The 22016-nt window shown below is 48.1% G+C and overlaps 1 protein-coding gene across 2 annotated transcripts in view; it reads left to right on the forward strand.

The window, feature by feature from the left end:
- PITPNM3 (PITPNM family member 3) overlaps nt 1-22016 on the forward strand; it is a 1929018-nt gene that overhangs the window by 1443018 nt on the left and 463984 nt on the right. For both annotated transcript variants that reach the window (XM_069226994.1, XM_069226995.1), the window contains exon 7: nt 8818-8937. In XM_069226994.1, coding sequence (XP_069083095.1) covers nt 8818-8937 — 120 coding nt within the window. The remainder of the gene's footprint in view (nt 1-8817; nt 8938-22016) is intronic.

Genomic DNA, 22016 nt, shown 5'->3' on the forward strand with positions numbered 1-22016 from the left:
GGACCGCGGGAGCACTGCCGACAGGCCGGCGGTGCTCCAATGGGGATTCCGACCGCGGCGGTAAAGCCGCGGTCGGACCGGCACCACTGGCGGGGTCCCGCCAGTGTACCGCGGCCCCATTGAATCCTCCGCGGCGGCGCAGCTTGCTGCACCGCCGCGGGGATTCCGACCCCCCCTACCGCCATCCAGATCCCGGCGGTCGGACCGCCGAGATCCGGATGGCGGTAGGGGGGGTCGCAGGGGCCCCCGTAAGAGGGCCCCTACATGTATTTCACTGTCTGCTGCGCAGACAGTGAAATACGCGACGGGTGCAACTGCACCCGTCGCACAGCTTCCACTCCGCCGGCTCGATTCCGAGCCGGCTTCATCGTGGAAGCCTCTTTCCCGCTGGGCTGGCTGGCGGTCTGAAGGCGACCGCCCGCCAGCCCAGCAGGAAAGTCAGAATTACCGCCGCGGTCTTTCGACCGCGGAACGGTAACCTGACGGCGGGACTTTGGCGGGCGGCCTCCGCCGCCCGCCAAGGTCAGAATGAGGGCCAAAGTGTGGGTAATGGTGCCAGTAGAGCCTAGAGCTCTCCAGGACCGCTGGTCTGGCCCATTTGAAGTGAAGGAGCTGAAAGGGGAGGCCATTTACCTAGTGGACCTCCAGTCCCTAGGAACCCCCTAAGGGTGCTCCATGTCAACCGACTGAAGCCTCATTTTGAGAGGTCTGAAGTCAACATGCTTCTGGTCACAGATGAAGGCATGGAAGAGGAGAGTGAACCTCTCCCCGACCTCCTCTCTGCCCAAGAAGGTAATGGGTCAGTGGGAGGTGTCATTCTCTCTGACTCCCTGACTCTAAACCAGAGAGGAGACTGTTATGAGCTGTTGGAGCAGTTCTCCCCCCTGTTCTCCCTTACTCCTGGACTGACCCACCTCGGTGTTCATGACATTGACACAGGTGACAGTCCCCCTGTGAAGAACAAAATTTACAGGTTATCGGATAAGGTAAAGGCTAGCATCAAGGAGGAGGTCTCCAAGATGTTGACTTTAGGGGTTATTGAGAAATCCAGTAGCCCCTGGGCCAGCCGTGTGGTGTTGGTCCCTAAGGCTACTGCCCCAGGTGCGAAGCCAGAACTCAGGTTCTGTGTGGACTACCGGGGTCTCAACTCAGTCACAGGGACTGATGCTCACCCCATCCCCCGAGCTGATGAGCTCGTTGACAGACTAGGCGCTGCCAAGTTCCTGAGTACGTTTGATCTTACTTCAGGGTACTGGCAGATCGCCCTGACTGAGGGGGCTAAAGAGAGATCAGCATTTTCCACACCTGATGGCCATTACCAGTTCCGGGTGATGCCATTTGGGTTGAAAAATGCCCCGCTACCTTCCAACGGTTGGTTAACGGGGTCCTAGCTGGTAAGGATGCCTACTGTGCAGCCTACCTGGACGACATAGCTGTCTACAGTTCCAGCTGGGAGGAACACCTGCTCCACCTCAAGGAGGTGCTTCAGGCTCTGTGACAGGCAGGCCTGACCATCAAGGCTAGTAAGTGCCAGATTGGGCAGGATTCTGTGGTGTACTTGGGACACCTAGTAGGTGGTGGCAAGGTGCAGCCACTCCAGGCCAAGATTGAAACTATCAAGGCCTGGCAACCACCTAGAACACAGACTGAGGTGATAGCCTTTTTAGGCCTCACCGGATATTACCGCAGATTCGTCAAGGGCTATTGTACCATTGTGTCACCCTTGACCGAACTCACTTCCAAGAAACAACCTAGGTTGGTGAATTGGACAGAGGCTTGTCAGAAAGCCTTTGACTCCCTGAAGGAAGCCATGTGCACGGCCTCCATGCTCAAGGCCCCTGACTACTCCAAGGAATTTATCGTGCAAACAGACGCTTCAGAGCATGCAAAGGGGCGGTCCTAGCACAGCTAAACGAGGAGGCCTAGACCAACCGGTAGTCTATATTAGCAGAAGACTATTACCACGGGAACAGAGGTGGAGTGCTATTGAAAGAGAAGCTTTTGCTATAGTCTGGGCACTGAAGAAGCTGAGACCATACCTGTTTGGGACTCACTTCCGGGTTCAGACAGACCACAGGCCCCTCAGATGGCTCATGCAGATGAGGTGTTAGAATCCAAAACTCTTGAGGTGGTCCATTTCGCCTACAGGGGATGGACTTTACGGTGGAGCATCGCCCAGGGGTTGACCACGCCAATGCTGATGGTCTCTCCCAGGAGGTTGGGTAGCTCTCCCAACTTTCAGCTGGGGGGCACACATGTTAGACCTGACAGCCTTAGGGTGGTCACCCCTAACTTTTTGCCTGCCTCCCTCCACTTTTTGAACACTGTTTTTGCTGGCGTTTAGACTCTGCGCACTTTACCACTGCTAACCAGTGCTAAAGTGCATATGCTCTCTCCCTTTACACATGGTAACTTTGGATCCTACCCAATGGGACTATTTAATTTACTTATAAGTCCCTAGTAATGTGCACTGTATGTGCCTAGGGCCTGTAGATTAAATGCTACTAGTGGGCCTTGTCATTGCAAGGCCTGTGTGTGCAGTTTCACTGCCACTTCGACTTGGCATTTAAAAGTACTTGCCAAGCGTAAACCTCCCCTTTCTCTACATATAAGTCACCTCTAATGTGTGCCCTAGGTAACCACTAAAGCAGGGTGCTGTGTGGGTAAAAGGAACGACATGTACCTGTGTAGTTTACATGTCCTGGTAGTGTAAAACTCCTAAATTCATTTTTACACTACTGTGAGGCCTGCTCCCTTCATAGGCTAACATTGGGGCTGCCCTCATACATTATTGAAGTGGTAGCTGCTGATCTGAAGGGAGTAGGAAGGTCATATTTAGTATGGCCAGAATGGTGATATAAAATCCTGCCGACTGGTGAAGTTGGATTTAATATTACTATTTTAGAAATGCCACTTTTAGAAAGTGAGCATTTCTCTGCACTTAAATCTTTCTGTGCCTTACAATCCACGTCTGGCTGGGTTTAGTTGACAGCTCCTTGTGCATTCACTCAGACATACCCAAAACACAGGATACTCAGCCTCACTTGCATACATCTGCATTTTGAATGGGTCTTCCTGGGCTGGGAGGGTGGAGGGCCTGCTCTCACACAAAAGACTGCCACACCCCCTACTGGGACCCTGGCAGACAGGATTGAACTGAAAGGGGACCTGGTGAACTTCTAAGCCACTCTTTAAAGTCTCCCCCACTTCAAAGGCACATTTGGGTATATAAACAGGGCCTCTGCCCGTTCCAACTCAGACACTTCCTGGAGAAGAAAACTGGAACCAGAACCTGCATCCCGCCAAGAGGAACTGACTGGCTGCCCAAAGGACTCACCTGACTGCTTTCTGTGAAGGACTGCTGCCTTGCTGTTGCCCTGCTGCCTTGCTGCTCTCTGGCTGTGTTGATGAAGTGCTCTCCAAGGGCTTGGATAGAGCTTGCCTCCTGTTCCCTGAAGTCTCAGGACCAAAAAGACTTCACTCTTGCAACTGGACTCCTTGTGAGGTGAAACTTCGACGCACAGCTTGCTAAAAACAATGCACAGCCTGCCCCGCGGTGAGAAATTCACCACACACCGAACCGGAACGCCGCAGCGTGACTTCACAAGGAGAAGATCGACGCGGCGCCTGCGTTGTGACCGGAACTTTGACGCACGGCCCACCGGATCGATACACAGCAGACCTGGGACGACGCAACCCGACTTCCAGAGGGGAAATCGACGCAGAGCCTGCTGTGCGGGAGAAAATTCCACGCAACGCCCACCGGACCGACACAGCGCTTATGACTTTGCTCCGCAAGCCCAGGATTCCATGCACAGACCCCGGGCATCTGAAAACCCTGCAACCTGAAGAGGATCCACGACCGAGCGCCGGAAATTGACGCACAGCCGTCCTTGTGTGGAAACTAAACGAAGCATCGCCGTGTGCTGCCCGAGAAATCAACGCACCCCCCTTTGTTTCCACGCTTCTGCTCTTCTGTGGCCCTTTGCGGAGAATTTTCACACAAATCAGGTACTTTGTGCTTGAAAGAGACTTTGGGCCAGATGTATCAAAGCTTTTTGCATTCGCAAACGGTGCGAATGCCCATTTGCAAATGCAAAAAGCCATTTCAGAATGTATCAAAGGCATTCTGAATGCAATTTTAAGGAATCGCTAAAATAGCGATTCCTTAAAATTGCTACCCTGTTTAGAGAGTCGCAAATTGCGACTCTCTAAATAAGAAATCACAAATAAGGATTCCTTATTTGCAATCTCTAAAGCACATGTAAGAAGCAATTCCTTAATGCGAATTGGGCATTAAGGAATTGCTATTACCACCAAGTTGAACTTGGTGGTAACCATGTGCAAATTTTAAAAATGCATTTTGGCATGTGTGCATCTTACATGTTGTAAAAAAATGTTTTGGGGTGCAGCAGAGGGGGCCTTAGGCCCCCAGCACCCTGGACTTTGCATTTCCCAAAATTGCGAATTCCAGTTAGGAATTCGCAATTTGGGACATGGAAAATATTCTCAAATATGGGCCGACAGGCCCATAGATGCGAATGGGGGCTGTATCGCAATTTGCGATTCGATAATAGCATTTGCGATTTTTAAGAAATCGCTATTACCGAATCGCAAATGTGATACATTGCATTTTGCGAATCGAAAATAGCGATTTCTTAAAAATAGCTATTTCCGATTCGCAAAATGCATTCTTGATACATCTGGCCCTTTGTTTGCTTTAAAAAGACTTAAGACGCTTTATAACACTTTTCAGTGATATCTCTACATTTACTTATTGCATCTTTGATCGTTTTAACCTACAAATATCCAGATAAATATTATATATTTTTCTAAACACTGTGTGGTGTATTTTTGTGGTGCTATATGGTGTTATTGTATGATTTATTGCACAAATACTTTACACATTGCCTTCTAAGTTAAACCTGACTGCTCAGTGCCAAGCTACCAGAGGGTGGGCACACAATAATTTGGATTGTGTGTGACTTACCCTGACTAGAGTGAGGGTCCTTGCTTGGACAGGGGGTAACCTGACTGCCAACCAAAGACCCCATTTCTAACACCCACCATCTTGGAACACTATTTTCTATTTCCTCCAGACATGGCGGCCACAGTGCATTTACATGCAAGGTGACAGCCATCTTGGATGTATAGAAAATAGCACACAAAGATTGCAAGTCAACTCTTTTGGCTTTTACAAGCATTGTCAAACTTAATAAATTAATAGCAGCAAAAGAGGGCCACAGTTAGAGGCAGGGAAGAGAGAAAGAGAGCAAGATTTCACTCACATCAAGTGCTAAAGCACAAATGATAAGAAAAAATAAATTCCCTGATATTAGCAGTGGAAGGAGGCACTCGACCAGTCAAACAATAGAGTGAAACACAATTGAATCAGGTAGGTATTTAAAATGGACAAGCAAGTTATCCAATCATGAGCAAGAGGTATATGCATGCCGTACTTGAGGTATATGTTAAAGTACTGGTTATAGTGCTATCTGTGGGAGATAGTTAAAATAATAGTGAGTCACTTTGGAGTTATTTGACCTTATAAAGAAACTCATCTTCTGGCCACATTGCACGTTTTGGTCACAAAGCTCACCAGTGACTTGTAATAGACACACTAGGGGTGCTTAATTCCTTACCTTTTTTAGCTCTGTATATTGCAGACCAGGACCCAAAAGGGCATCAGAACTTCATACAATTAAGGTCATCGATTTACATTTGACAAAATAACAGAGGAACAACTGGACCAAAAATACAGGTAAAAAAAGGATTTACAAACGAAGCTGTGTAAAATTACCTATGATGACCCTAGAGGAACTTGTGAGTAGACATCAGCAATGATATCGTCTTAGCCAATTGTTATCCAGTTTAGTGCATTTAATACTTCTAGCCCTGCAGCTAGGTGCAACAGTGTGCAAGGCCAGCATATCTTCATTGGCCGGAGTGCACACCTGGGACACTGCAGATGTGCTCCTGGAGCTAATGGGCAGCACTTTGTGTGAGAGGACACTTCAGAGGGCACGAGGAGGATAACACTGTTAGTTGAATACATCCAGACACACGACGGGGGGAGGAGAACAATAACAAGCAGTACCTAAGTTGACCTGGTGGCGGCATGTGGAGCCCAGGTAGAATAAGACAGAGGGGGGGGAAAGAAAGAGAGAGATGGAAAAACAGTGACTAGGGCAGACAGGAGGGATGAAAACGATTCTACAAGAGGGAGATAAAGCTGCAGAGAGTGTATGGTAGTGGGTGGAATAGGTGTGAGGTGGAATCAAAGCTGGACAGCCTCGAATTTAGCAACCCCATCATTCAGAAGCACCAGCCAGAGACTTCTGAGACAAACTTTGGGATCTGGCATTTACGCCTTTACAAATGAAGGACTGGTAATAAGGAGTTTTTCTTGGTTTTAGAGTGGCTTGAACAGTGAAATGCAAAGATTAAGCGAGGTACCCCTAAAGGCCTAATGGTTCTATTTGTATTTACTTGTTATTGAACGCTACGACCTTCCTTCAGATATAGAAAAAGTTTCTGTGACACCGGGTACAGGTAGGGTCCAAGGGACCTCATCCAGTGAGTTAGGGGTGGGCAAAGGTCAGGTTTCCATCTCTGTGCCTTCTACTCTCATTCACCGCCTCCCCATGCGCCCCTTTAACTCACATGTCCAACCCCTCATATCTATGTTTGACCCTACATTTGCATATAGCAACTATTTATTTTTGACATGAGAAAATCAAAACAATTTACCCACGCACTCAAATCATCTCTCTCTGTGTCTCTTCTCTCTCTTCCTTTTTCTCTCTCTCCCCCCTTCTCCTTAGGTACTTAGGCTAATCTTTTTCATGTCGAGTACTATAGGATTATCAGGATCCGAGCCCTATCCACTCAGAGGTGGTTGTACATAGTAACAAACATTCGGATAGGCTCACCTGTTCAGCACAGGCACATAAACACACACTGAGGCATACAGACAGACACATTGAGTCTCACACATACACAGGCACTCTGACACAATCTGAAGGTATTTGGTCATAGCTGCATTTTTCCTGCACTATTTCGTGCTCTATGGAATATTTCACAATACTGGTGATATGAAAGACATTTTTTTCTTTTTCTTAAGAATCAATTTGGTCTAAAGCAATGCAGTAGGGAGTTGAGCTTTTTCTTTCTCAAGAGTCAAAAGAATAAGGGGCATATTTAGAAGCCCCTAGCTCCACCTTCAGCCACATTAGCGGTTTTGTTTTTACGCTAATGTGGCCCAACGAGGCCAAAATCCTCGCACCATATTTACAAAGTGTCGCAATGCATACATTGCATCACTTTGCAACCCTTTGCGCTACATTATGCCTGTGCCAGGCATAATGTATGCAAGGGGGGCCTTTCCCGTTGGGGGGAAATGGCCCAAGGAAATCTAAAAGATTTCCTGGCGTCATTTTGTATGGCACTTTTAACGCCTGCCCAGAGCAGGCATTAAAAGGCGGCTTCCATTATTTATAATGGACCTCCTGCAGAGTACATCAATAGCGCCAATAAAAATTATGCTATTGCCCTCTACCCTGTGCCATGGTGTGCCGTATCCTAGATACGGCGCACACATGGTGACGGTAGGGGGGCGCTAGGAAAGTGGCCTAGTGCAGCGCCACTTTACTTAAATATGCCCCTAAGAATGCATTAAGAATAGTGCTGGGCTTTTAAAGCTACATAACAATAATGGATATATGCAGAGGATTCTGTGGCAGGGAGTTAAGGGTTGCACAGGTCCGTATTATGACATGCACCTTCACCTTGAAGAGGAGAGTGATCCCCTTGCAGGTTGCACGTAGGTGTAGTGAGTGACTGCACCTGCCTGTAGGGGGATGTCTGAGGAGGTCCATGGGACACCCTTTCCCCCACCAGGGTGTTGGCCAAAAGCGCACTGACAGTGCACCACTTAAGGGCCCGCTCCCACATACATAATACGTTGGGACACACAAAGCTGGTGCACAAGCCCTTTGCGCTCCCGGGGCACAATGTATAATATGTCCTGGCCCTGGATGCATCTCTGTAAAACTTTTGATGTAATCTTTAGGGCACAAGATTGGACATTAGAAGTACCACTCCAGCCTTTCATTATCAAGGGGTTATTAAAGGTTTACGTTTCACTAGATATTTGCAGTAGTACTCAGCTTGCAATGCCATAAGCCAGTGACATCCAGCACAGACCCAGAGGGCTAAATCAGACCAGGTTTTCAGTATCCCCACTGACTAGGCAAATAATTTTCATTTTGGTTCATTGCATGTAAACCTATTCGGGATGGATATTTTGAAAGTCTGGCTTTGATCAGCCCTCCTCAATCTTTATTTGGCATCAGTTATCATCCCTCTTTATTGGACACCACTGTCCTAGAACATGCAAGCTCACTAGTGATGCTTGAGAGCCCAATCAAGTCTGGCATTTTGGAATTTTATAATTAAAATATTAATGACATGGTTTTAATGTAATATGACTTAAATTACACCTAAAATTAAGTTTTTCTCCATACTGATTGGTTGTACTGATGACATAACATCTTAACTGCCCTGGTACATCATCATCAAGTGCCATAAATGAAAGCTTATTTTCTCTCTAAGCAAGATGAAGCAGTTAGTGCACTTCGTTTACAATTGTTTCACTAGTGTAAAATATATTTAATTGTTCCTTTCTTAGGGACATTCTCATTCTTTCACCTACGTACATGTGCCTGATGCACAACAGCTCTGTTTATGGTACAGAACTTCCAACACAGAAACATCTACAAGTAAGGATAGCACTGATTCTGTCTAATTTCTTTTCAGGTTTGTCTCATTGGTGACTGCGTTGGAGGTATTTTGGGGTTTGATGCTCTTTGCTACAGCACAAACATGAGTGGGGAGAGTCAGAACAGCAGCCGAAGAGGAAGCACCAGCAGCACACAGGTAAGGAAGTGCCTTGTATTTCTGATATTAACATTCTGCACCTTACACGACAACCAGAAGCACAGTCACGGACAGGAACGCTGCAGTATGGCTCCATAGACTCATGGGCAGCAGATCCTTAAAGGTTTGTTAGATATCAAATTAGTGGACACAGGGCCTGATTTAGATATTGGCGGACAAGTTACTCCATCCCTACCGTGGCGGATATCCCAGCCACCAAAATCTAAATCCCATAGGATATAATGGGATTTAAATTTCATCTGACAGGTTATCTGTCACCGCTGTGACGGAGTAACTCGTACACCAATCTCTAATTGAGGCCCAGAATGTGTACGCAGAGGTGCTCAGTATGAGCTGTGCCGGGATAGTTGAAATGTGTGGCATCAACATTACCAAGCATTGCTCTGATTACCACAAATTTAGAAAATTTCAGTAATTCGAAACCCCATCACAGAAATACTGTGACAGTTGTAACATGTTAGCAGCCAGTGTCTTCATCACAGAGGTTGTTAGGTTTTTACAAGAGCAGGGTGTGACTCACAGCATTAAAATAGAAAAAGGTATATTTATCAAAGACCAAAACAGCTCCAAATAATCTTGGAGAATTGCTTTGTTCGTTCTGATAAAACGTGAACTCCATTCCACTTTTCATACAAACATTATATTGCCTAAAATTGAGACATCAACTGCAACTACAAGACGATGGATGGAATGCTCAAATTAATCTCAACCACCCACCATGCCATTTGAGACAAAATGACCACTGCTAGACTTTTCATCCTTGGCATGGTCTCCCTTAACTTTTTGCCTCTGTTTCCCAGGTTGTTGATGTGTGCTGGACTCTGTTTTTGCTGTTTTTGTTACTCTGGCCACTTTACCACTGCTAACCAGTGCTAAAGTGCAAGTGCTCCTATAAAAAATGTATATGTAATTGGTTCATCCATGATTGGCATATTTGATTTACTAGTAAGTCCCTAGTACAGTGCAGTGGAGGTGCCCAGGGCCTGTAAATCAAATGCCACTAGTGGGCCTGCAGCACTGGTTGTGCCACCCACCTAAGTAGCTCTGTAATCATGTCTCAGACCTGCCACTGCAGTGTCTGTGTGTGCAGTTTTAACTGTAAATTCGACTTGGCAAGTGTACCCACTTGCCACGCCTAAACCTTCCCTTTCCTTACATGTAAGACACCCCTACGGTAGGCCCTAGGTAGCCCCGAGGGAAGGGTGCAGTGTATGGTTAAGGTAGGACATATAGTATTTGTGTTTTCTATGTCCTGACAGTGAAATATTGCTAAATTCGTTTTTCACTGTTGCAAGGCCTGTCCCTCTCATAGGTTAATATGGGGGGCTACCTTTAAATCTGATTAAAGTGTAGATTGCCTTTGGGAGCGGATGGACATGTGGAGTTTGGGGTCGCTGAACTCACAATTGAAAAATACATCTTTTAGTAAAGTTGATTTTAAGATTGTGTGTTTGAAAATGCCACTTTTAGAAAGTGAGCATGTTCTTGCTTATACCATTTCTGTGACTCTGCCTGTTTGTGGATTCCCTGTCTGGGTCAGTTTGACAGTTGGGCTGGTTGCACTTCTCACAAGACAGTGACACAAATGGAGCTGGGGTGTAGCCTGCATATCCTGAGGAGCCATCTGTGCTAGGAGGGTGGGGAGGAGTGGTCACTTACACCTGAAAGGGCTGTGTCTGTCCTCACACAATGCAGTCTCCAACCCCCTGGTGAGTGTCTGGGGCCTGGCCTGGGCAAGGCAAGATTTCACAATCAAGAGAGACTTTGCTTTGAAGTAGGTCTACTTCAAAGGAGAAAATGGGTATAAGAAGGGCACCAAAAACCACAGACTTTAGAACACTTGTGGAAACCAAGAGGAACCTCTGCCTGGAGAAGAGCTGAGGAATAAGAGCTGCCCTGCCTGTGACTGTGCTTTGTGGAGCTATCCTGCAGTTGCCTCTTCTGCCAGAATAAGAGGGCAAAGACTGGACTTTGTGTGCCTTCCATCTTGTGAAGATCTCGAAGGGCTTGATTTAAAGCTTGCCTCCTGTTGTTTGAAGTCTCAGGGACAGCAAAGACTTGTCTCTGCCAGCACCTGGAGTCTCTGGAGAGACTCCTACTCTGCCAAGTGGTGCCCATCCATTTCCTGGGACCCTGAAAGGTGAAGCTGGCAGCCTAAGAGGAAGAAATCCACGCACAGAACCGCGTGCAGGGAAAAGATCGATGCAACTCCGATCTGCCGCTGAAAAATCAACGCGCCGCCGGCTTCGCAGCTGAAAATCGGCACTCGCCTACAATGTGACCCGATGATCGCCGCCCGGGGCTGGAGAAACGACGCACAGCGTCGCTGACGGAGGCTTGTGAAATCACAACCAGCGCTGCGTGGTTTTCAGATCACCGTGTGGCTGGATTTCCGACGCAAGTACCGCTGGGTGTGTAAAACAACACAAGACCTGCCCGGACCCGAGAGTGCTGACTGGATTGACGCATCGCTCTCCTGCGGAGATGAGAAACGACACGTCCGACCCGACGAAAGAAGAACCGACGCAAGGTCTTGCTCGTGAGTGAAATCGATGCATCGCAAGCCCTTTTTACGCACACTCGCCCTTGCGTGGTTATTTTTGACGCACCCAAGGTACATTTTCACGCCGTTAGCGTTGTGTTTAAAATTACAGGAAGACTCATTTTTTGGGGTTTTTGATTGATAACTTGACTTGTGTATTGTGGATTTTTTTGTTCTGGTATTGTTTTGTTTCGATAAATATTTTCTATTTTTCTAAATCTGTGTTGTGTCATTTTGTAGTGTTTTCATTAAGTTACTGTGTGTGTTGGTACAAATACTTTACAACTAGCACTCTGAGGTTAAGCCTACTGCTTGTGCCAAGCTACCAAGGGGGTAAGCATGGGGTTAGCTGTGGGTGATTCTCTTTTACCCTGACTAGAGTGAGGGTCCTTGCTTGGACAGGGGGTAACCTGACTGCCTACCAAAGACCCCATTTCTAACATTGGTGATCAGCGGTTGGGATTGGACTTGTATTTGTACTTGACATACCGTGATTAAGTGTACACTACTGTTTTGAGTGCAGACCACTACATGACCACATACTGCTTGTCTGGTGATTTTAGATTTTTCTCTTTTGCTTGGATTTTTCCCTACATCCATTTTTGTGGTAATCTTTGATTGACTTTTGAACTTCATTTGGGAACTTGTTTTCTGCCTTTTGGAACTTTGCACTTTTGTTGACTTTTCATCATGTCCCAATCTGGAGATGCATCAGTTGGAGCTGCTTTTGACCTACAGAAATTGGAAAGCTATACCAAGGCTCAGTTAAAGCAGTTCTGTAAAAGTTTTGACTGTCCCATTAAGAGCTCATCCAAGAAGGAGGAGCTGCAAAAGGCGCTGAGGGCCTGGGTGACAGCCAAGAACACTGAAGGGCACACAGAGGAGGAGGATTAGGAGGAGGAAGAGCATTCCATACACAATGGTATTGTGGGTGGGCCTGTTATATCCAGGGAGAGGGTCTACAGGGCAGGTAGCAGTATCTCATCTAAGGGTCTGACCCCTGAAGAATTGCAGGACAGACAGGCAGAGAGGGAGCACCAGAGGGAGTTGGAGAAAATGAGGATGGCTATTGAGGAGAAAAAGTTGTTGTTGGCTCATGAGCTCAGCTTGAGGGAGCTGGATCAGAGCCAGTCTAGTAGGGATGGTGGAAGCCACATCACAATGAAGCCTGAAAGGAGGGTGCACATTCCTAAAGATCTTGTGAAGGATTATAAAAGGAAGGACAACATATACTTGTGGTTTAAGTGGTATGAGTCTTCTCTCCATATGAATCTGGTCCCTGAGGCTCATTGGGGGGTGGGTCTGTGGAAGCACTTTGAGGCAGAGGGGAGGGATACAGTGACAGCCTTAGGGGATGCTCCGAATCTCACCTACTATCATGAAGGATGCCCTACTCACAAGGTATGTCTCACCCCTGAGCAGTATAAGGATAAGTTTAGGCCCTACAAGAAAAAGGAATCCCAAACATGGTTGGAATGTGTTGATTCTTATTGCAGGTCACTGGATGGTTGGGTGAACGGCAGTAAGGTAGCTACGTATGAGGGGCTTTACAATCTGATTGCTTGGGAGCACTTCTACAGTTTGTTTTCCAGAGCTGCGCCAGCACCTGATTGACAGCAAGCTGACTGACCCCAGGAAGCTTGTGCAGGAAGCGGACCACTGGGAGAGCACCAGGGTCCAGAAGAGGTATGGGGGAGACCACGTCAAGGGTGGGCAGGGACCCTCTCAGAAGAAAGGGGGGCTAAGTTTAAATAGGGGGAGTTCTCTAAAGGGCCCCAAACTGATTCCCAGGGTAAGGATTCCCAACCCCCCAGTGAGAAGAAGCCATGGTTGTCCAAAGGGAAGCCAGTGGCAGGTGGTCCCCCACATAAGTGTTATGCATGTGACCAGGTGAGTCATGTGAGGGGGGAGCCAAAATGCCCCAAAAGTACACTGGCACTCACTGGTGCGCCGTCCCAGGGTTTGGCCAGTGTAGCGCTTGGGTAGGTGTTGGTTCCAGGTGGGTGGGAGCCAGCTGAGATTACCCTTGTCTCACTAGGGGACAGTGAGATGGTCCAGAGAACCCTTGTGCCTGAGAACACTAAGAAGTACAGGCAGTGGGTGACCATCAATGGACAGAGGGTGGAGGCTTTGAGAGACACAGGAGCCAGTGTGACTACAGTGAGGAGTCAGCTGCTGTCTGAAGAGCAGATTGATCCCCAGGTACTTCACCAAGTAGTTGCCGTGGACAACTCAGAGAGCCTGTGCAGAGTGGCGCAGGTTCCCTTTGAATGGGGAGGGGTCTCAGGTTTCTTGAAGGTAGCTGTGAGTCCAACCATGCCTGTTGATTGTTTGCTAGGCAATGACCTGGAAGATTCCCTGTGGAAGGAGGTGGAACACAGGTCTCACTTGGAGATGTTGGGACTGCCTGGGTGGGTATGCGTATCCACCCGGTCAATGGCAGCCCGTCAGGGTGGTCCAGAGCCCCTGGAGCCTGAAACAGTGGCCCAGGGGACCGCCAAGAAGAGGAAGGGCAGGGGGCGTGGGAAACTGGCCCCAGAAGTTCCCACGGTCTGGAAGGAGGCAGAGCCTGAGGGTGACGCCCCGGAGCCTAGAGGGGAACAGGTGGCTGAACGGGGGGAGGTCCCTGAGCTGTCGCAGTGGCAGCAGGAAGGTGGACCCACCAGGGAGGCATTCTGTGAAGCACAGAAAACTTGCCCTACTTTAGAGGAACTGCGGCAGCAGGCTGCAGCCCAGGCGGCTAGCGAGGAGCCCAATACTCACCTCATCTGTTGGGAGGATGGCCTCCTGTATAGTGAGCCTAAGGTTCCTGAGCCTGGGTCAGCTCGTATGCTGGTGGTACCCCAGTGCTTCAGGGCCTTCCTACTGGGGTTGGCTCATGATGTGCCTTTGGCAGGACATCTGGGGCAGGACAAGACCTATAAGAGGCTTGTCTCCCACTTCTATTAGCCCCAGATGCACAAGCATTCTGCTGCACACTGTGGGTCTTGCCCAACTTGTCAGGCAAGTGGCAAGAGTGGGGAGAAATGTAAGGCTCCCCTCCAACCTTTACCTGTGGTTAGTACTCCCTTTGAGAGGGTAGGTATTGACATTGTGGGGCCTCTGGACCCCAAGTCAGCCTTGGGCAACAGGTTCATCCTGGTCTTGGTGGACCATGCCACCCAGTACCCAGAAGCCATTCCTCTGAGGTCAGTCACTTCCCCTGTGGTGGGTCGTGCACTGATTGGGTGTTTAACCCGCATGGGGTTCCCCAGGGAAGTGGTATGATTCAGGGCCTGTCATAGCCCTTGAGGCGGAAGTGGGACGTCCTCTTGCCATGCCTTCTGTTTGCTTACAGGGAGGTGCCTCAAAAGGGACTTGGGTTTAGTCCCTTTGAGCTCATCTATGGCCACCCTGTGAGGGGACCTTTGAGTCTGGTGAAGGAGGCTTTGGAGAAAGCTCCTACTAAACCCCCCTGGGTGTACTTAGCTACATGCTGGCTTTGAGAAACCAGACTGCCCGCTTCAGGAGTCTCACACAGGAGAACCTAGACGCAAGCCAGGAGGATATGAAACAGTGGTACGACTGGAATGCCACTCTGGTCGAGTTTCAACCTGGTCAGAAAGTGTGGGTGATGGCACCAGTGGAGCCTAGGGCGCTCCAGGATAAGTAGACTGGGCCATTTGAGGTGGTGGAAGAAGCTAGACATATGGAGTTTGGTGTCTCTGAACTCACAATTTTAAAAATACATCTTTTATTGAAGGTGGTTTTTAGATTGTTAGTTTGAAAATGCCACTTTTAGAAAATTGGCATTTTCTTGCTTAAACCATTCTGTGACTCTGCCTGTTTGTGGATTGTCTGTCTGGGTCAGACTGACAGTTGGGCTGTTTATAAATATCCTCTAGATAGTGACACAAAGGGAGCTGGGGTGTAGCCTGCATATCCTGATGGGCCATCTGTGCTAGAGGGCAGGGAAAAGTGGTCATGTACACCTGAATGGGTTGTGCCTGACCTCCCTGTAGGAAAATACCATCTTGCCTGCCATGTTACCCCCAAATTTCACTGTATATATGTTGTTTTAGTCTATGTGTCACTGGGACCCTGCCAGGCAGGGCCCCAGTGCTCATTAGTGTGCCCTGTATGTGTTCCCTGTGTGATGACTAACTGTCTCACTGAGGCTCTGTTAACCAGAACCTCAGTGGTTATGCTCTCTCTGCTTTCTAAATTGTCACTAACAGGCTAGTGACCAATTTCACTAATTCACATTGGCATACTGGAACACCATTATAATTCCCTAGTATATGGTACTGAGGTACCCAGGGTATTGGGGTTCCAGGAGATCCCTATGGGCTGCAGCATTTCTTTTGCCACCCATAGGGAGATCTGACAATTCTTACACAGGCCTGCCAGTGCAGCCTGAGTGAAATAACGTCCACGTTATTTCACAGCCATTTACCACTGCACTTAAGTAACTTATAAGTCACCTATATGTCTAACCTTCACCTGGTGAAGGTTGGGTGCAAAGTTACTTAGTGTGTGGGCACCCTGGCACTAGCCAAGGTGCCCCCACATTGTTCAGGGCAAATTCCCCGGACTTTGTGAGTGTGGGGACACCATTACACGCGTGCACTATACATAGGTCACTACCTATGTATAGCGTCACATTGGTAACTCCGAACATGGCCATGTAACATGTCTAAGATCATGAAATTGTCCCCCCAATGCCATTCTGGCATTGGGGAGACAATTCCATGATCCCCCGGGTCTCTAGCACAGAACCCGGGTACTGCCAAACTGCCTTTCCGGGGTCTCCACTGCAGCTGCTGCTGCTGCCAACCCCTCAGACAGGTTTCTGCCCTCCTGGGGTCCAGGCAGCCCTGGCCTAGGAAGGCAGAACAAAGGATTTCCTCTGAGAGAGGGTGTAACACCCTCTCCCTTTGGAAATAGGTGTGATGGCTGGGGAGGAGTAGCTTCCCCCAGCCTCTGGAAATGCTGTGATGGGCACAGATGCTGCCCATCTCTGCATAAGCCAGTCTACACCGGTTTAGGGATCCCCCATCCCTGCTCTGGCACAAAACTGGACAAAGGAAAGGGGAGTGACCACTCCCTTGACCTGCACCTCCCAGGGGAGGTGCCCAAAGCTCCTCTAGTGTGCCCCAGACCTCTGCCATCTTGGAAACAGAGGTGTTGCTGGCACACTGGACTGCTCTGAGTGGCCAGTGCCAGCAGGTGACGTCAGAGACTCCTTCTGATAGGCTCTTACCTCCTTCCTAGGTAGCCAAACCTCCTTTTCTGGCTATTTAGGGTCTCTGCTTTGGGGAATTCTTCAGATACCGAATGCAAGAGCTCACCAGAGTTCCTCTGCATCTCCCTCTTCACCTTCTGCCAAAGGATCGACCGCTGACTGCTCAGGACGCCTGCAAAACCGCAACAAAGTAGCAAAGACGACTACTGCAACCTTGTATCGCTTCATCCTGCCGGCTTTCTCGACTGTTTCCTGGTGGTGAATGCTCTGGGGGTAGCCTGCCTCCTTTCTTCACCAGGAGCTCTGAAGAAATCTCCCGTGCGTCGACGGAATCTTCCCCCTGCAACCACAGGCAACAAAAGACTGCATCACCGGTCCTCTGGGTCCCCTCTCAGCACGACGAGCGTGGTCCCTGGAACCCAGCAACTCTGTCCAAGTGACTCCCACAGTCCAGTGACTCTTCAGTCCAAGTTTGGTGGAGGTAAGTCCTTGCCTCCCCACGCTAGACTGCATTGCTGGGTACTGCGTGATTTGCAGCTGCTCCGGCTCCTGTGCACTCTTCCAGGATTTCCTTTGTGCACAGCCAAGCCTGGGTCCCTGACACTCTAACCTGCAGTGCACAACCTTCTGAGTTGTCCTCCGGCGTCGTGGGACTCCCTTTTCTGACTTCGGGTGGACTCCGGTTCACTCCTCTTCTAAGTGCCTGATCCGGTACTTCTGTGGGTGCTGCCTGCATCTGTGAGGGCTCCCTGACTTGCTGGTCGCCCCCTCTGTCTCCTCATCCAAGTGGCGACATCCTGGTCCCTCCTGGGCCACAGCAGCATCCAAAAACCCTAACCGCGACCCTTGCATTAGCAAGGCTTGTTTGCGGTCTTTCTGCGTTGGAACACCTCTGCAAGCTTTTTCACGACGTGGGACATCCATCCTCCAAAGGGGAAGTTCCTAGTCCTCTTTGTTCTTACAAAACACTAAGCTTCTTCCATCCGGTGGCAGCTTCCTTGCACCCTCAGCTGGCATTTCCTGGGCTCCTGCCCACTCTCGACACTGTCGCGACTCTTGGACTTGGTCCCCTTGTCTTACAGGTACTCAGGTCCGGAAATCCACTGTTGTTGCATTGCTGGTGTTCGTTTTCCTTGCAGAATCCCCCTATCACGACTTCTGTGCTCTCTGGGGGTTGTAGGTGCACTTTACACCTACCTTACAGGGTCTTGGGGTGGGCTATTTTTCTAACCCTCACTGTTTTCTTACAGTCCCAGCGACCCTCTACAAGCTCACATAGGTTTGGGGTCCATTCGTGGTTCACATTCCACTTTTGGAGTATATGGTTTGTGTTGCCCCTATACCTGTGTGCTCCTATTGCAATCTATTGTAATTTTACACTGCTCGCATTACTTCCTTTTGCTATTACTGCATAATTTTGGTATTGTGTACATATATCTTGTGTATATTTGGCATCCTCATACTAAGGGTACTCACTGAGATACTTTTGGCATATTGTCATAAAAATAAAGTACCTTTATTTTTAGTATATCTGTGTATTGTATTTTCTTATGATATTGTGCATATGACACCAGTGGTATAGTAGGAGCTTTGCATGTCTCCTAGTTCAGCCTAAGCTGCTCTGCTATAGCTACCTTCTTTCAGCCTAAGCTGCTAGAAACACCTCTTCTACACTAATAAGGGATAACTGGACATGGCACAAGGTGCAAGTACCTCTGGTACCCACTACAAGCCAGGCAAGCCTCCTACATTAGTTGTGCAGCGGTGGGATAAGTACTTGTAACTACTTACCACTTTGTCATTTTATACTTTTCATAAGAGAAAAATATACAAAACAAGTTCAGTGTATGTACACCTAACCAAAAAGTTTAGCTTTTCTTCTCTTACACTTTCTGCTAAGTGCTGAAAAGTACTCCTAAACTTTCTAAAAGTTTCAAAAAGTTTGAAAAAGGTTTTTTTTTCTGTTCTTTAAAAAGTCCTGAAACTTTTTTCTTTCTTCTCACTGTCTCTAAACCTTCTTCTATCATGTCTGATGTAGGAACTTCTCTTAAAATGGTCAATACTACTTATGACAATCTTAACTTTAAGAGCCTAAGGAGTCTCTGCATTGATAGAAGTATAGTGGTAGGAAAGAACCCTTCTAGAGAATTTCTGTATAACATGCTCATTGAAAATGATAAGTCCCTAGGTGGCACTTCATCTGAGAAGTTAGTAGATAGCTCACACTCTGACTCAGGGGAACCCCTTGAGGGAGGTGTACAGGTTTCTCTTCCAAATCTGCCCCTTAGCAGACCTCCTAGCAATGCTGGTAGTAATAGAAGCTCTCATCATAGTAGGGATGCTTTTGTTCCTGAAGGCCAGGTTGTTAGAGTCCAAACTGTTAGGGACAGATCTCCCTCTGTTATTTCCAATTTGTCCTCAGTGTCTAAACATTCCCAACCCACCCACCCTGAAGACAACATGTTAGAAAGGGAACTCAAAAAGTTGCGAGTGGAAGAGACCAGGCTGAAGCTTAAACAGCAACAGCTGGCTCTAGACAGCGAATCCCTAGACCTGGAGAAGGAGAGACAGAGATTATGGTTTGGACCCCATGGTGGCAGCAGCAGTATTCCTGATAGTAATCCTATGAGAGAGCATGATTCCAGGAATCTGCACAAGATAGTTCCCCCTTACAAGGAGGGAGATGACATTAACAAGTTGTTTGCTGCACTTGAGAGTGCCTGTATGGTACAGGGGGTCCCTCAAAGGCAGTGGGCTGCTATTCTATGGCTATCTTTCAATGGAAAGGTTAGGGATAGGGTCCTTGCTGTTAGAGAAAGTGATGCCAATAATTTTGCAGTTTTGAAGGACACACTCTTGGATGGATTTGGCTTAACCACTGAACAATACAGGATTAAGTTCAGAGACACCAGAAAAGAGTCCTCACAAGACTGGATAGACTTTGTTGACTGTTCAATGAAGGCCTTGGAGGGGTGGTTACATGGCAGTAAAGTTTCTGACTATGAAAGCCTGTATAATCCTATTCTGAGAGAGCATATTCTGAATAACTGTGTGTCTGACTTGTTACACCAATATCTAGTGGACTCAGATCTGACCTCTCCCCAAGAATTGGGAAAGAAGGCAGACAAATGGGTCAGAACAAGAGTGAACAGAAAAGTTCATACAGGGGGTGACAAGGATGGCAAGAAGAAGGATGGACAGTCTTCTGACAAGGGTGGGGACAAATCTAAAAATTAGTCTTCATCAGGCCCACAAAAACACTCTGGTGGGGGTGGTGGGTCCAAATCCTCTTCAAATCAAGTAAAAAAGCCTTGGTGTTATTTATGTAAAGTAAAAGGCCATTGGACAACTGATGCCAGTTGTCCAAAGAAAAACACCAAACCTCCCAATACTACAACCCCTACTGCAACCTCTAGTGCCCCTAGTAAGAGCAGTGGTGGTGGGAGCAAACCTACTAATGGCCAATCCAAGGGAGTAGCTGGGCTCACTTTTGGTAATTTAGTTGGGGTTGGTCTTGTTAGGGAGACCACAGAGGCTGTGCTAGTCTCTGAAGGTGCCATTGATTTGGCCACCTTGGTTGCTTGTCCCCTTAATATGGATAAGTACAAGCAACTTCCCCTAATCAATGGTGTTGAGGTTCAGGCCTACAGGGACACAGGTGCCAGTGTTACCATGGTGATAGAGAAACTGGTACACCCTGAACAACACCTACTTGGTCACCAGTACCAAGTGACAGACGCTCATAACAACACTCTTAGCCACCCTATGGCTGTTGTGAATCTCAACTGGGGGGGGGTTACTGGTCCAAAGAAAGTTGTGGTTGCTTCAGATTTACCTGTAGACTGTCTACTAGGAAATGATTTAGAGACATCAGCTTGGGCAGAAGTGGAGTTGGAGGCTCATGCAGCAATGCTGGGCATTCCTGGGCATATTTTTGCTTTAACCAGGGCTCAGGCCAAAAAGCAAAAAGGACAGGGTGACTTGGATCCTGGAACAATGGACCAAGTGCTCCCTAAAGCTAGGGGTAGCAAGGGTAAATCCCTACCCACTATCCCTCCCTCTACAGATGATTCAACTTCTGAGGAAGAAGAATTTCCTCCCTGTGCAGAACCTTCACCAGGTGAGCTGGCAGCAGACACTGCTGAGCTTTTGGGTGGAGGGGGGCCTGCCAGGGAAGAGCTGAGTGTGGCACAGCAATCCTGTCCCACATTAGAGGGTCTCAGACAGCAAGCTGTCAAGCAGCAAAATGGGGATGTCAGTGACTCACATAGAGTTTACTGGGAGGACAACCTCTTGTACACAGAGGCAAGGGACCCAAAACCTGGAGCAGCCAGGAGATTGGTCATTCCCCTGCAGTACAGAGAGTTCCTCCTAACTCTGGCACATGACATTCCTTTGGCTGGACATTTGGGTCAGATTAAAACATGGGAAAGGCTTGTCCCCCTGTTTCACTGGCCTAGGATGTCAGAGGACACAAAAGATGTTTGGAAGTCTTGCGTGACCTGCCAAGCCAGTGGCAAGACTGGTGGCACTCCAAAGGCTCCCCTTATTCCACTACCTGTGGTTGGGGTTCCCTTTGAAAGGGTAGGGGTTGACATAGTTGGCCCCCTTGACCCTCCTACTGCTTCAGGCAATAGGTTTATCTTGGTGGTAGTGGACCATGCCACAAGATATCCTGAAGCAGTTCCTCTAAGGACCACTACAGCACCTGCAATTGCAAAAGCCCTCCTGGGAATCTTTTCCAGGGTGGGTTTCCCAAAAGAGGTTGTATCAGACAGGGGTAGCAACTTTATGTCTGCATACTTGAAGGCTATGTGGAAGGAATGTGGTGTAACATACAAATTCACCACACCTTATCATCCACAAACAAATGGACTGGTAGAGAGGTTTAATAAAACTCTAAAAGGAATGATAATGGGACTCCCTGAAAAACTCAGGAGGAGATGGGATGTCCTGTTACCTTGCCTCCTTTTTGCTTACAGGGAGGTACCCCAGAAAGGAGTGGGCTTCAGCCCCTTTGAACTCCTATTTGGGCACCCTGTAAGAGGTCCACTAACAATTGTGAAGGAGGGTTGGGAACAACCTTTAAAAGCTCCTAAGCAGGATATAGTGGACTATGTACTTGGCCTAATATCCAGAATGGCTGAGTACATGAAAAAGGCCAGTAAAAACCTTCAGGCCAGCCAAGAGCTCCAAAAGCAATGGCATGACCAGACGGCTGTTCTAATTCAGTACCAACCAGGACAGAAGGTATGGGTATTGGAGCCTGTGGCCACAAGAGCACTCCAAGAT

Source organism: Pleurodeles waltl, chromosome 3_2 (genome assembly GCF_031143425.1).
Source record: "Pleurodeles waltl isolate 20211129_DDA chromosome 3_2, aPleWal1.hap1.20221129, whole genome shotgun sequence".
NCBI classification, from domain to species: domain Eukaryota; kingdom Metazoa; phylum Chordata; class Amphibia; order Caudata; family Salamandridae; genus Pleurodeles; species Pleurodeles waltl.